At 49.3% G+C, this 13,783-nt stretch overlaps 1 protein-coding gene across 4 annotated transcripts in view; it reads right to left on the bottom strand.

Moving 5' to 3' along the window:
* The window catches only part of Pgs1 (phosphatidylglycerophosphate synthase 1), a 37,399-nt gene that overhangs the window by 18,480 nt on the left and 5,136 nt on the right, over nucleotides 1-13,783 (bottom strand). For all 4 annotated transcript variants that reach the window (XR_009226963.1, XR_009226964.1, XM_046446653.2 and 1 more), the window contains exons 2-6: nucleotides 8,391-8,580; nucleotides 4,963-5,040; nucleotides 3,443-3,542; nucleotides 2,166-2,355; nucleotides 1,373-1,551 (exon numbers count right to left, since the gene is read on the bottom strand). Coding sequence is in view for 2 of the 4 variants with exons in the window: in XM_046446653.2 (XP_046302609.1) it covers nucleotides 1,373-1,551; nucleotides 2,166-2,355; nucleotides 3,443-3,542; nucleotides 4,963-5,040; nucleotides 8,391-8,580 (737 nt within the window). In the remaining 2 variants the exon portion in view is untranslated. The remainder of the gene's footprint in view (nucleotides 1-1,372; nucleotides 1,552-2,165; nucleotides 2,356-3,442; nucleotides 3,543-4,962; nucleotides 5,041-8,390; nucleotides 8,581-13,783) is intronic.

The raw sequence follows: 13,783 nt of genomic DNA, 5'->3' as shown, positions 1-13,783 counted from the left end.
CAACTACAAGAGCTATTATTAGACAAGCAAAGACTGAATGATAATGAGCTGCCCAAGAAGTATGGGGAAAACAGAATAAGAGTAAAACTACACCACAGGAAAATAAGACCAGAAGTCAATAGAATGAAAATACAAAAATGGAGAACACTGTCCAATATTAATCCTCTGAAGAGTCTGAGACAGCAAGGCTCTGGCAAGGCTGCTGGGAAGGAAAGCCAACAGAGAAGGATGGCCGTAGTGGTCAATCATACTTGCTCACACAGACCGAGAGGACAGGGACAGACACTTGAGTGCCTTTCTAAGCTGTATTAACAAACAGAAAAGGAACGTCCTATGCAGGGATACATCTGTTGCTGCCAGTGACTGCCTGGATCGGGGGAGCAGGCACAGTGCCCACTGCCACAAGGCCTGCATGGTCAGGAAGGCGTAAGCAGGCTGCTAAGCACATCTGTGCATGCTCTGCCCCTGAGGACAGTCGCCTTCTCAGTCAAGACTGGCCTACAACAATGGACCAGCCATCTGCAAACATTTTCTTCAGGGGCCAAATGTACATATTTTACGCTTTGTGGACCAAAAGACAAAATTGAGGCTAATGTGTGGGTATTCATATAATGAGAAACAGATTGACATCAAGTTTTTATTGATGAAATTCAAAGGCTAGTGGCAATAACTAAGCTTCCGCTGGTAACACACAGGGCAGTGGCACAAATCGCAGCCTAGCTGGAGGGCCATGCCTCCCCTGGCATAAGGCAGGACTCCCAGCAGGAGGTCCACTCAGATGCTTCCCATCTTAGGACTACAGGTCATGGAGAGCTCTTCTTACAAAGTCGGTGTTTAACTCCTTCCCCAAGTTGTCCCCAACTTGTGAACATGCTTGCAAACTCAGCAGCTGCCCTTTAAAAATCCACAAGAAGCCAGAGCCACAGGAATCATAGGAATGCAAATGCCCAGGAAAGCTGTGCCAGGACTTGCCTGCCTCCAGCAAGCAGAGCTGAGAGCTCTCCCCTTGCACTTTCCAGGCAAAGGGAGAGCCCACAGACCTCAATGGAGTGAGAGCCACAAGGCCTCTGTGATAGGAAATTAGGGGAATGAGCTGAGAAGGGCAATTGCTAAGCTGCTTCTTCCTTTAAGGGCAGGGCAGGCTCCTGGCTGACCCGCATGGGCCCACAAGCCCAAGCCCACACTCCCATCTTCTCCAGCCAGGTCTCACCTTCAGAGCATGACCTTCAGCCGGTGAGTCACACCTATCTGGCTTCAGAGACAGAGGCAGAACGGAGCCCTGCCACCCTCTCTCCTGTGCCTGAAGCAAAGCCACCTAGGTGTGTTCCCTGCTCTGCACCCCACAGCCAAGGAGCACAGAGCCAGGCCCTACCTTTGTAAGGATGCACCATTCCATCCACCACCTGCACCGTGTTGTCCCCCTGCAGCTGTAGGGACACGTCTCCCACTGCATCCACCAGTTCCGTGAAGAAGTCGGCAATCTCCGCACAGTCCTGCAAGAACACGTAGCGGTCCTGGCGGTTGGTGAAGTAGGAGTCACTCAGGTTTGCACTACAGGAAGGAAGAAGCAGGTGAGGACTCAGGTAAGAGTGTACATCAGCATGACTGGGTGACCCAGGCCTCAGGAGAGGAGTGACAAACTCGAGTCAGGAAGTAACAAGAGCAGTCATTTAATAAACAGCAGGAGACCAGGGAAGGACTAGCACCAGGGGACACAAAACAAACTGCCAACCCCACCCCCACTCCAAGGAGCTGACCATCTGGCTGAGAAGAGCTAGTTAGATGGGACCATCTACCAGGTCCCTGTGAGGATCAAAAGCATGTGGACTTCTACCTGGCTGCTTCATCTTAGTCTTCCTTGCCTGACAAGTTACTTGTCCTCTCTGACCTGTTTTTCCAGGTATAAACCAAGGAGAACTTCACAGGGTCATGGTGAGAAATGAGTGACGTGGCACACAGCAGGGGGTTAGCACAGGGACCAGAGCACACAAGTACCCAGTAAATTCTGGCTGCTTTCCAAGCAACCTTCAGGGGCTCCAGCAGGGCCACAGAAGTGTCTGCAGGTGACACAGCAGGGCCTCTGAGACTTGAATGGACAGCTATCCTTCCTCCTTGTCCCACTGACTCCCAGCCCACAGCACTAAGGAGAAGCTGACAGGTCTCACCCGCTCAAGATGACACTGTTATCAAAGAGGTATACTTTGATGTGCTGGAGGCCAATGGTCTCATTGAAGCGCTCAGGGACAAGGAGCCGGAGAAGACCACGGAGGTCGGGCGTGTGGAAGAGGGAGACGCGCACTTGCTCTGGAAACCTCTGCAGGAGTGGAAGCAACATTGTGCGAGAGTTCTTTTTGCCTAGACAGGAGGGGAGCAGAGAGAATGGTGGGTGACTAAAACCAGGAGATACATCCCACCTGCCAGGGAGGAACCACCTCTCAATTGGGCCTCACTTCCCCTGGGCTGCTTATTTGAACCAGCCACACCAATAGGCACTGCTTCCAGCCTGAGGACTCTGGCCAGCCTTGAGCAGGACTGCATGCTCTGCACAGCAGCCATCCACTGTTTTTGCTACCTGACACCCACTTCCCCTCCTGCTGGTAAGTGTACTCAACTTCCTCTGGAAGGTACCACCCAGCTCACTCTCAGCCTTCCTGCTCTGGGTAAAGACGACTTGCTTTGAACTCTCACCCAAGGTCCCCAAGAGAACATACAAGCCTGGGTTGAGCCACTCAGCCCACTCCAGGCCTAGGGTGACAATTAATTCGGGGCTGGGGCCACAGTCTATGGCAGCCACTCAGGGGTTTTGGCCTGAATGTCAAGGAAGGAGACTTTCTTCTAATAGCAAAGGGGTTCTGGGCACAGGGCCTCAGCCACAGAGACCACTACACAGAGCCTAAGAATGATGGCCAAGGTGCCATGGGCACAGGGCCTTAGCCACCAGAGGCCACCACACAGACTCTGAGAAGGAAGCAAGCCCAAAGAAAGCAGGGCCAGGAGATGCATCTTGGGGATAAATCCAAGCCCCAAATTATGAGGCACACAAAGAGGTCAGGCACAAGAGGAAAAAAAAAAAATTGGTGGGGAGGGAAGCAGTACTAGGGATTGAACGCAGGGCTTTCTACCACTGAGCTACATGCCCAGTCTTTTTCGCTCTATTTTGAGACAGGGTCTCATTAAATTGCCTAGGATGGTCTCAAACTTGCAATCCTCCTGCCTCAGTCTCTTGAGACCTGGGATTACAGGCGTCATCCCCAGCAAAAAAAATACTTTTTGCCTAAGTTGTTTAGAGCTGGGTTCAGTCACCTGATACAGAAGGAATCCCGACTAGGAAAAGGAGGCAGTTCTGGGCCTTGTCTCTGCCTGGAACCAGGAGAGGTGACAGTGTAACTCCTCAAACCAAGTCTGAGGGAGAGGAAGAGAAAAGGCTAAGTGTGCAACCTACCTCTTGAGCCCCGGGTGAAATCCAGGAGAATGGAGACCTTGAGGTCAGATGGAAATTTTGCTTGCAGAGACTCTTCTAGAGTACTTTCCAGGCAATCCACCTATCAGGGAAAAGAACCCAAAGGAACAGAAACAAGACCAAAAGGATATTTGTGCATTTAAAACAGCTTATCACCTGGTGAGCACACACCCTCATGCCCTTCCTGAACATGCACACACACCACCAGAACTCGCAAGCCACTGCTGGGAAAGCACTTCAGGGCAAGGCCTTGGGACAATCAAAAACAGTCCCGGCGCTGCTCCAATGCGAGCCCCAGGAGACAAAGGCCAGAGGCATGCTGCTCAGCAACCTGGCCTAGCCACTCAGGGACACTCTGAGACACCGTCTCCCACACAGGTTTCAACAGATAGTCCTCACAGACACACAACAAATACAGGTCTACTTATGGAGCATGCTCAGTAAATATTTGCTGAATGAATGAATCCAAGACAAGCTGCCCACTGGCCCTCCTCTATGGCCAGGACATTTCATTCCTACCCCATGAGAACAAACAGCCCTCCCGAGATTGTAGCTAAGAGGGTGACCTGGCAAGAGGAGAAGACTCCTTCCTCAGAAGCAGGGAAGAAGAGCCAGGCCTGACCCACCTTCCCTCTGCCACACTCCCATCCGACCTTACACACTGCTCAGCTCCCATCTATGAGTTTCTGAACAAGGACAATCCAAGGCAATGAGTCATTCCCCTCCCTCTGAGCAGAAAGCGACCCCAACCCAGGACACATGTATAACCTCATTCATAGTCCCATCAATTCCATCTCAGAGGCTGCTGGCCTATACTGGACCTGCCATAAGCAGCACCACGTGGATGGCTTCCAGCTCCTGCCCACTCCCGCCTGCCTGAGTGACAAGTGCAGCATGCCAAGAGTCCAGGTGGAATGAGGTTGGCTCCTACCTGGTATCTGACACCAGCCTGGGTACACCCAGCAGCTCGACCTGCACTTGGGTTCATCTGTGCAGTACAAGGTCAGAAAATATTTTCTGAAAAGGGCCACACAGTTGTGACAGATGGCCTCTGTCAAAACCATTCTGTTGTGTTGCTGCTGCACTGAAGTAACCATGAAGGGTGCACAATGAGCATGGCTGTGCTCCAATAAAACTTAACTGATGAACCCAGAATGTTAATTTAGTAGACTTTAAATAAGCCAAAAATAAATATTCTTCTTTGGTTTATTCCAATCATTTGAAAATGTAGAAGCCATTCTTAGCTCAAAGGCCACACCAAAGCAGGTGGTGGACCAGATTTGGCCTGCAGCTCTCAACTGGTAGACAGAGAAGCAAGAGCCCTGAGCAGGAGGAGGACACTGGCCAGCCCTGATTAGGCCTCCTCAAGCCCCCGCACACCCTCCTGACTCAAACAACATCTGTAGCAACAAGAACAAGAGCTGCTGCGACAGAAACTAAGACAGCACCAACCCACCTCTCAGGACTGTGATACTCAAGGACCACCTCCCCATAAACCTTACCAGCTCTTGCTCCAAAGGACCTGTCCCCAGGTAGAGAGATGCCATCACGACCCGCCTCTTGGCTACTTTTATCTGCCCCTGAGAGAAAATAAAACATTCAAAATTCACAATCAGCATTTTCATAGTTCACCAAGAAAAATATGTCCCTTTGACCTTAGAGGCAAATCACACTCCAAGCTGAGTTACCCCATGTCTCCACTAAAACATATACAGTTCCAGGTGTGATGGCACACACTTCAGAGGCTGAGGCAGGAAGAGTTCAAGGTGCATGAGTTCAAGGTGCAAGACCCTGTCTCAAAAAAACAAAACAAACAAAAAACCCACCATATATTGTGACCTACCAAATAAGGACCCACAATCCTCAACACACAATTCTCAAACCTGTAAAGTTAGGCACAACCCTAAGTCTAACCCTACTATAAAATGCAAGGCAACCATTAAAAAGAATGAAGCAGGACTGGGATTGTGGATCAGTGGTACAGCACTTGCCTAGCATGTCTAAGACATTGGGTTCAATCCTCAGCACCACATAAAAATAAATAAAATAAATAAATAAAGGTATGGTATTCATCTACAACTAAAAAATTTAAAAGAATGAAGGAGGATTGAGTATATGGCCATGCCTATAACCCCAGCAGCTCAGAAGCTGAGGTCAGGGAATCACAAGTTCAAGGCTAGCCTCAGCAACTTAGTGAGACCTGTCTCAGAATAAAAAATAAAAAGGGCTAGGGGTAAATTTCAGTAACATAGCGTCCCTGGAGTCAATCCTCAAGAGCCGCCCCCCCCCAGTAAAAAAATGAATGAGAAAAGAATGAAAGATATCATATATCGTGTGCATGTACAAACATGCCATCAGTGTGTTCAACTATAATGCACCAATAAAAAAATGGGGGGGGGGGATGAAGGAGATCTGTGCCCAACAATGTGAATGTCCATAATGTCCACAATAGATTGCTGAGATGCAAAAGCAAATTACTGAGCAGAATGCAAACTATTTTCCCACCTGCCTATGCCCAACCCTGTGAGTGGAAGGAAGAGGGATATAGGTGGAACCTATATGCTTTCTACTCACCACCTGCACAGCTGAGCTGTTCCAATGAACAGGTATCACTTTCAAAATATAGACAGGTACACAGACACAAAAACAGAACAAACCCACACTCAAAGACAACATGCCACCAAGATTCCCCCAAACCAGCTCAGTCTCCCTGGATTCTGCTCCAGCCCAGAAGAACAGACCCTGCCTCCAAAACTCCAGGCAGCCCTGCCCCAAAGGTAGTGGCAAGGACAGAAAAAACAGCAATGTGCCAAACGCTAACCCCAGGGGAAACACAAGAGCAAGGTAAAAGGGAGGGATGCATACAGCATAGCTCATGCCCTCTCCTGTCACCCCCAGCCCGCATCACCCACACAGGAAGTTGGGTTTCTGTACTATACAGATGCATGAACGCAGCACTAGGAAACACATAGGCACAATTAAAAAAAAAAAAAAAAAAAAACACCCCAAGGTTGCAATTTCCTTTATTTTGCTACCTATTAATATAGATGTTTATAAGGATCATAATAAAAAGAAACAGCCAGATGTGGTGGTGCACTCCTATAATCCCAGAGGCTCTGGAGGCTGAGGCAGGAAGATCGCAAGTTCAAAGATGGCCTCAAAAACCTAGTGAGGCTCTTAGCAACTTAGGGAGACCATGTCTCAAAAAATTAAAAGGGCTGGGGATGTGGCTCAGTGGTTAAGTGCCCCTGGGTTCAATCCCTGGTACCAAAAAAAGAAAAAGAAAAAGAAAAAGAAAGAAAGAAAGGGAAGCAAATAATGTCTGAGTCCATTTGGCTCAGGCAACCAAAGCATACCTTTCTGCTATAGGTCACCAGGTCCCACAAGACAACATGAGGAGCAGGCAGAAACCACTGCTGTCCTCCCTCCCTGTTGTCTGCCTCAGGAAGAAACGCACGCTACTCCATGTGATGCAAGCCAGAAGAACCTGCCCATGATCCGGTCCAGAGGCCTCGGCTTCTTTTCAACCTCCTGGGCCATGCCCCTCTTCCCCTTCCTGGGCTCTGCAGCCACAGGCAGAGGCACGGCATGGCCCAGCCTCCTGGCCAGGGGAATCACAGTAAGCCATTCACTGAGAGTCAGTCAAGACACCAAGAAGAACCACCACGGAAAAACCTGTTTCTTCAAGGCAAGGAGAGAACCAAGACCACACTGCACATCACTCCACACACGCAACAGTGCACAGGATGAGGACAGGCAGTGCAGCAAAGCAGAGGGAGAACCAGAGGACCTGCTCAGGGCGTCACAAAGAAAGCTTTCTGGAATGAGCCACCTAGAAATGAAGCTTTAAGTGTGGACCAATGCAACAAGAGGGCAAAAGGAGAGGAAATGCGTAGGCCTTCAGGGGAATGAGCACACACTGCCTCACCAAGCTGCATCTCCACCTCTGTCTCCTAGGACCCTCAGCAATCTCCTGTCTGCCTGGCCCACCAGATCAGTATTCTAGCATCATTGCTGATATGAACTCACAAAGTTCATGTTGTTAAACATTCATTAGTATTGAATTACTTCATTCCAATTAGTGGTTCAACCATGAATAACTAGATGCAGCATGTAAACCTGAGTAACATGTTGAAAGTTACTCAAAAGGCAAAGATAACATCACTAACAGGAAAGGAAAGCACAGACCTCAAAGTCCCAGAGAACCCTGAGGCCTGTGAGACCTAAAACCAGGTGTCCAAGTTTCCCCAGCGGTCTTTTTTTTTTTTTTTTAAGTTGTAGATGGACATAATACCTTTATTTTATTTATATGTGGTTCTGAGAATTGAATCCAGTGCCTCACACATGCTAGGCAACTGCTCTACCACTGAGCCACAATCCCAGCCCTTCGCAGTTATCTTGAAATGCCTCTTTGCTGAATGGGCACTGGCCACCGGCCACACATCAGACCCCACCCTAGGTCTCCTTATTGTGACATCTACCAAGACAACAATACTGTGCGTGAAGACATTTCCAAAGGCAAGGGTCCACTGAGCACAGGCCTCCCAGCTACGTAGCAGGGGCATGCCGTGGGTCTGCACAGCCTCACTAAACTCCCTAGGAGTGGCCCACATCTGCACCACAAAACAACAAGGGGATCAGCGAGGCCTCAAGAGTCAGCATGTGCCCTGTCCTCACTGCTCCCTGCTTAGAGACGCTGGCCGTGCAGGGAGACTTCTGCTTGCAGCTCCACTCAACCATCTTAGACTGAAACCCAACAGGGAGACTTCTGCTTGCAGCTCCACTCAACCACCTTAGACTGAAACCCAACAGGCTAGGCTAAATAGCCTAAGAAGCTTCTAGAATGGAGGGTACCGAGGACTCACCCAACCTGATTCCCTGAGGGCCCCAACTCCAACTTCTGTCCCTGGGTTCTTCAGAAACGACCCACCTTCATGAGCTGGAAGAACTCTGCTGGGGAGGACAGCACCCTGACATGAGAGCTACAGACGCCGAACTCTGGAACCAGGCTTCTGATCCACTGAAACCGGTGCACACCTTCTGGACACAGGCAGCAAGGTGGGGAGGTGGCCTGGGGGACAGCTGGAGATAGCAAGGGAGCCAACAGCAGCCATGGTGACCTGGTGGAAAACACACACAAATGGGTTACTCTTCTCAAAAACCCCTGGAGATTTCATCTTACTCCAGTCAGAATGACAATGAGTAAGAATACAAACAATAACAAATACTGGTGAGGATGTGGGAGAAAGGTACACTTGTACCCTGAGATTGGGACAGCAGATCAGTACAACCACTCTGGAAGGCATTTGGAGATTCCTCAAAACACTAGGGATGGAAACACCATATGACCAGCTATCTCACTCCTTGGTGTGTTCCCAAAAGATCTAAAATCAGCATATGATAGCAATACAGCCTCTTAAAATGTTTACAGCAGCACAACTGATAATAACTAAATTATGAAATCAACTCAGGTGCCTGTCAATAGCTGAATGAATTAAGAAATTGTGGTACATATATATAATGGAGTTCTACTCAACCATAAAAAGAATAAAATTATAGCATTTGCCATTAATTGGATGCAAATGGAAAATATGCTAAATGAAATAAACCAAACTCAGAGATTCAAAGGTCGAATGTTTTCTCTCATATGTGGAAGCTAGAGTAAAATAAAGGAAAGGGGGAGGAAAGGACAACATGAAGTTATAGGGAAGATCAGTAGTGTGGAAGGAGATTGAGAGGCAGAGTGGAGGGACACTAAGAGGAGACGATGCAGAATGAAGCTTAAATAATCACGCTATGAGGCGGGCACAGTGGCGCAGCGGCACAGTGGTGCAGCTCAGGAGGCTGAGAAAGGAGAATAGCGAGTTCAAAGCCAGCCTCAGCAATGGCGAGGCACTGAACAACTCAGAGAGACCCTAATAAAATACAAAATAGGGCTGTGGATGTGGCTCAGTGGTCCAGTGCCCGAGTTCAATCCCGGGTACCAAAAAAAAAAAGGTGAGCGCAGATGAAGCTCTGCAAACTCACAAGTTCAAGGCCAGCCTGGGCAATTTAGCAAGACCCTATCTGAAAATAAAAAAGAAAAAGGACTGAGGGTACAGCTCAGTGGTACAGCACTCCTGGGCTCAATCCCCAACACCAAAAAAAGGAAAAGAAAATTTGCCTACAGATACCTAAAAGGGTTAGCCTAATGAAAGTCTGAGGGTTACTACAACCACAGCCCCAGCCCACGACTCAAGAGTTTCTGTTCAAGGAAGGACTCGGAAAAATATGTGTTTCTCTTTAAAACTCAGATTTGGAGAGAAAGGCTGGGGCAGAAAAAGGTTAGGAAATGGGGCCTCTCTCAAGAGATGCTGGCCATGATGACAGAGGCCACTTCACCAGCAGACACATCTTGAGCCAGCTGCCCCTCCGGCACAGACTCCACACTCCCCTGGGCTGAGATGGAGGAACTGGGGTTGCTCATGGAGCTACATCTCTGCTGGCCTGAACACCCAGAGTCCTACACAAATCCCACCCTGTTTTGAATCCCAGTCCTACAAACAGCAGCAGGAAAATCCTCTTCAGGCTGTGACCTCCAAAGGGACTCTGGGGAAAAGATGCTCAAACACCCCAAGGCTTGAATGGCCACAAATTCCAGGAAGATGATTTCACTTGCTTGCTTCATGATAAGGCACTGAATCTTCCAGGGTTCCTAATGGCCCTGCACAGATGCCAGATGGCCCACAGCTGTGCTTCCCAGAAAGCCCACCAGTCTATCAGGGCCAACTCGCTGCTAAGAAAACTTTTTGTCAATGCAGGAAGGTGCCGGCTCTCTAGATCCTGGGAAGACTGGAACAGGCCTCGGTGACCCACTGCAGAGGTGGGAAAGCAGCAGTTCTCCCCCATGGTCTGGGGGAGGGCGACATTACTGTCATCAGCTCAAAAATAAGCTGCCTCAACTTCCCAAAATATGGGCCACAGACCTGCCAGGCCTGAGAGCAGAAGGAAGGCTCCCATGACCCAACAGAAGACTATGAAACAATGGGAAAGCTGTGTAACAACAATTTGAAGACCCCAATGGGGCCTAAAATCTAATGAATGAAATGTGATATATTTGCAGTAGCAATGCACAGTAGCATAAGATCAGCACACCCCTGCCTCACAGCTCTTCTTCCCACCTTTCAGACCACCCAGGAAAGGGCCAGGTCTCCACCTGTGCCACTCCACACCAAGTGGTCTGGCATCACACAGCCTCCACATGGGCTGAGAGATGCACACCAACTCCTAGAGAGGAAAGAGAGGACACACTCCTTGGCCCAGGCACAGAGAAGAGGTGAGCAACAGTGCAAGCCTAATCCCAGCCCTCCAGAGAACACCTGCCACATACTGCAGATGCACTGCACGCGAAGAGCTCAACAGTCTCCACCTCCACAGTCACAGTGGCCCATTAGCTTACACACCTGGAATCACCTAAGAACAACACAAGCAGAAATGCTAAAATTAGCCAGACATAGTGGCACTGGCCTGTAATCCCAGCAACTCGAGAGGCTGAGGCAGAAGGATCACAAGACCAAGCTAGTTTCAGCAACTTAGCAAGGCCCTAAGCAATTTAGTGAGACCCTATCTCAAAAATAAAAAGGGCTGGGGATGTGGTTTATTAGTAATAGTTAAATCCCTGGTACCAAAAAAAAAAAAAGACACTAAAATTAATTAAATGTCAAAATACATGGTGAGTGGTATGTATGATTCAAGGGATCAAGAGGGAAGCCAGGGCTGCCAGCAGCTACTGGTGAGGCTTCACAGTGGCCTGCCCCGCCCAGGCCTTGAAAAACCAGCAGAATTCAAACAGGGAACACGAGGGAAGGAGGTTCCAAGCAAGGATGTTTTCCCAGCAGAAAACCCGGGAGCACCTCAACAGCCAGTCCAGAGCACATACGCGCACACAGAGCTCAGGCAGGTGTCAGGGTCCACCACCATCTCCAACAGCCAGCAAGAGCACCGCCCCTGCAGGCACCGGCAGCATGAGCCTCGGTGCCCAAGGGCTGGCTAGCCCAGGCAGGTCTCTTCCCTGCCAGGCAGTGCTCCCTGGGAATGTTCCACCAGGGCCTGGGTCCAAAAGTTGTTGAAGGCCTTTTTGTGTTGGCTTCCTGTTTAATCTGTGTAGTGACAGGTTTATTTTTGTTAGAGAGGAGAAGAAGCTGGAAGCCAATTAGGTTTCACCTATTCACTGTGGAGGAGGCTCAGCCTTCAAGCACCCATTTTATTCCCCCAAAGAGGAAGGTGCTCTGAAAGGGAGCAAGTGTCTTGTAAAGAGTCCCACACCACACACCAAGGACATCCACCTGGACAGGTGACACTCAAAATCCAAGTGAAGTGCATCAGCTAGGCAGATGACTCCTCTTGAGCCTGCAGGACGAGCTTCTCCAGGGCCTATCAGGGACCTGTTCTTTCCTCTCACCTCAATCAGAACCCAGGAGTTCCTGGCTTCCCACAGGCAACTCCTGGGAATATTCCCAGGCTAGCAGCAGCCCCAATGCACAGTAATTCCAGTCTCAGCCGACCATCTGCACATGCATTTCCCCCTCACACCAGGAGGATTACTGAGAAACCACATCCACCAAAAACTAAGCCCTGAGAGATTTGAGGAGGCAGAAGCTGTGGTCACCAAAATAGGCAAGCTTTGCGTCTTAGTCACCATTTAGAGAACTAAACCAGTGCACACACAAGACTTCCACATATAGAACTGCCCTGCCATGTCTTCTCTTTCTAGATACCATCTAGTACCCATTCTAGTTATCAGAAGGAGGAAGTGGTAGGGAGGCACCAGATAGAAGACTAACAGTCTTGCCTCTCTGAAGGACCACCCCTTTTCTCTGGTATGATGGGGGCACGCAGAGGACAGGGCAAGAGCAGGTGGTCCTTCCAGGTGCCATGGCCAGAAGCTGCACCAGCTTCTGGTAGCTTCAACCTGTAAACCTCAACAACAACCAAGTCAGACAGACAACACAAAGCAATCTTTGCCTAGAATCCTAAAGGTAAAACAGCACCTGTGAATCACCCATCTCAGCCATGCCCACAGGACACCTGCCTGTATAAAGGTTCAGTCATGTGATTCAAGGCTTCCCGTGAACAATGCAGATAAATCCCCCTATCTGGGAATCCATTTCTTCACCCAGACGGGGCCTTGGCGAGTGGGCATGATGAGTCTGAAGGGAGCGGTACACCAAGTTCCCTCTGTCTCCAGGAAAACCCACATCTCAGCCACCTGAAGCAAGTGCACAGCCCTTATCCATCAGCTCCTGGATAGGGGCAGCCACCAAGCGAGGATAGTAAAGTCTGCCTGGCCCATCAGGAAGACAACACACTCCCTTAACACCCCCTAAGAGAAGCCTGGAGATAGCAGTGAGACTTGAGTTCAGGATAATCTGTGCAGCTAAGAGGCTATGGAGCATACCTGTTTACAAAAGCCTCTGGGAAAACAGGAAAAAATGTCTGTCCCTTCTCTGAGGAAATGGGTTTCTCATCTTACCAAACATTCTAAAGCTGTCTCATGGAAAAACACTGGCACAACTCGTCTCTCCTCTAGATGTGCAATGATGTGCCTGGAGGTTCACTGAGCCCTAGAAGTACACCTTGGGACACACGTCTGCTTCCCATGGAACTGCAGTACCTAATGGCACCCACTACCAAAGGAACACAAGTTGTAGGCTCATTTCTCAGGGTCTTTTCCAAAGAGGACATGTAGGTTTTTGAACAAAGAGTACAGTGAAGCTGGAAGACTGTCTTCAGACCCACTCACAAGCCCATGACAGTCAGGGGTCATATTCCCTGCCCCCACATGGGGCTTTAGGTAAGCATCCCACTGAGTGAGCTCAGAGTCATGCTCTAAGGGTCCACAAGCTCTGCTGAAACCATAAGATTCGTGGGACAAACTCTGTGGCTTGGATCCCATCCAAATCTGTGCAAAACGACAAAAAAAGAAGTCTTTAACAGAAACTGAACTCTCTGGACTGCTGTATTTTCAGAAACTACTTTTTAAGAAAACCCCACCCCCACCTCGTCCATACGCGTTTAAACATAAAAAGTGAACTGATGAGAAACAAGCAACAGTCATAACACTTCCTGAGAAGGACTTGAAAAACTACACCAAGGTCCCGTACTTCCTGCAACCCTAGCATCAGGCAGCCCTTCCTGACTAACGCAAGACCTGAACCCAAGTAAGGGAAATGATGTGGATTCCCGTAGGTTACCAAAGACCGATGGCCTGCTGAACTCCCCCAGCAAGGCGGCGTGAGAGGCCAGGGCTGCCAGCACTGGGCTACAGGCTGACCAGATGACTCT

The sequence above is a fragment of the Marmota monax genome, unplaced genomic scaffold (assembly GCF_021218885.2).
Source record: "Marmota monax isolate L192 unplaced genomic scaffold, Marmota_monax_Labrador192_F-V1.1 WCK01_AAM20220418_F8-fsc00353, whole genome shotgun sequence".
Taxonomy (NCBI): domain Eukaryota; kingdom Metazoa; phylum Chordata; class Mammalia; order Rodentia; family Sciuridae; genus Marmota; species Marmota monax.
Note: the sequence above shows the minus strand (reverse complement) of the source record. Positions and strands in the feature narration are given on the sequence as shown.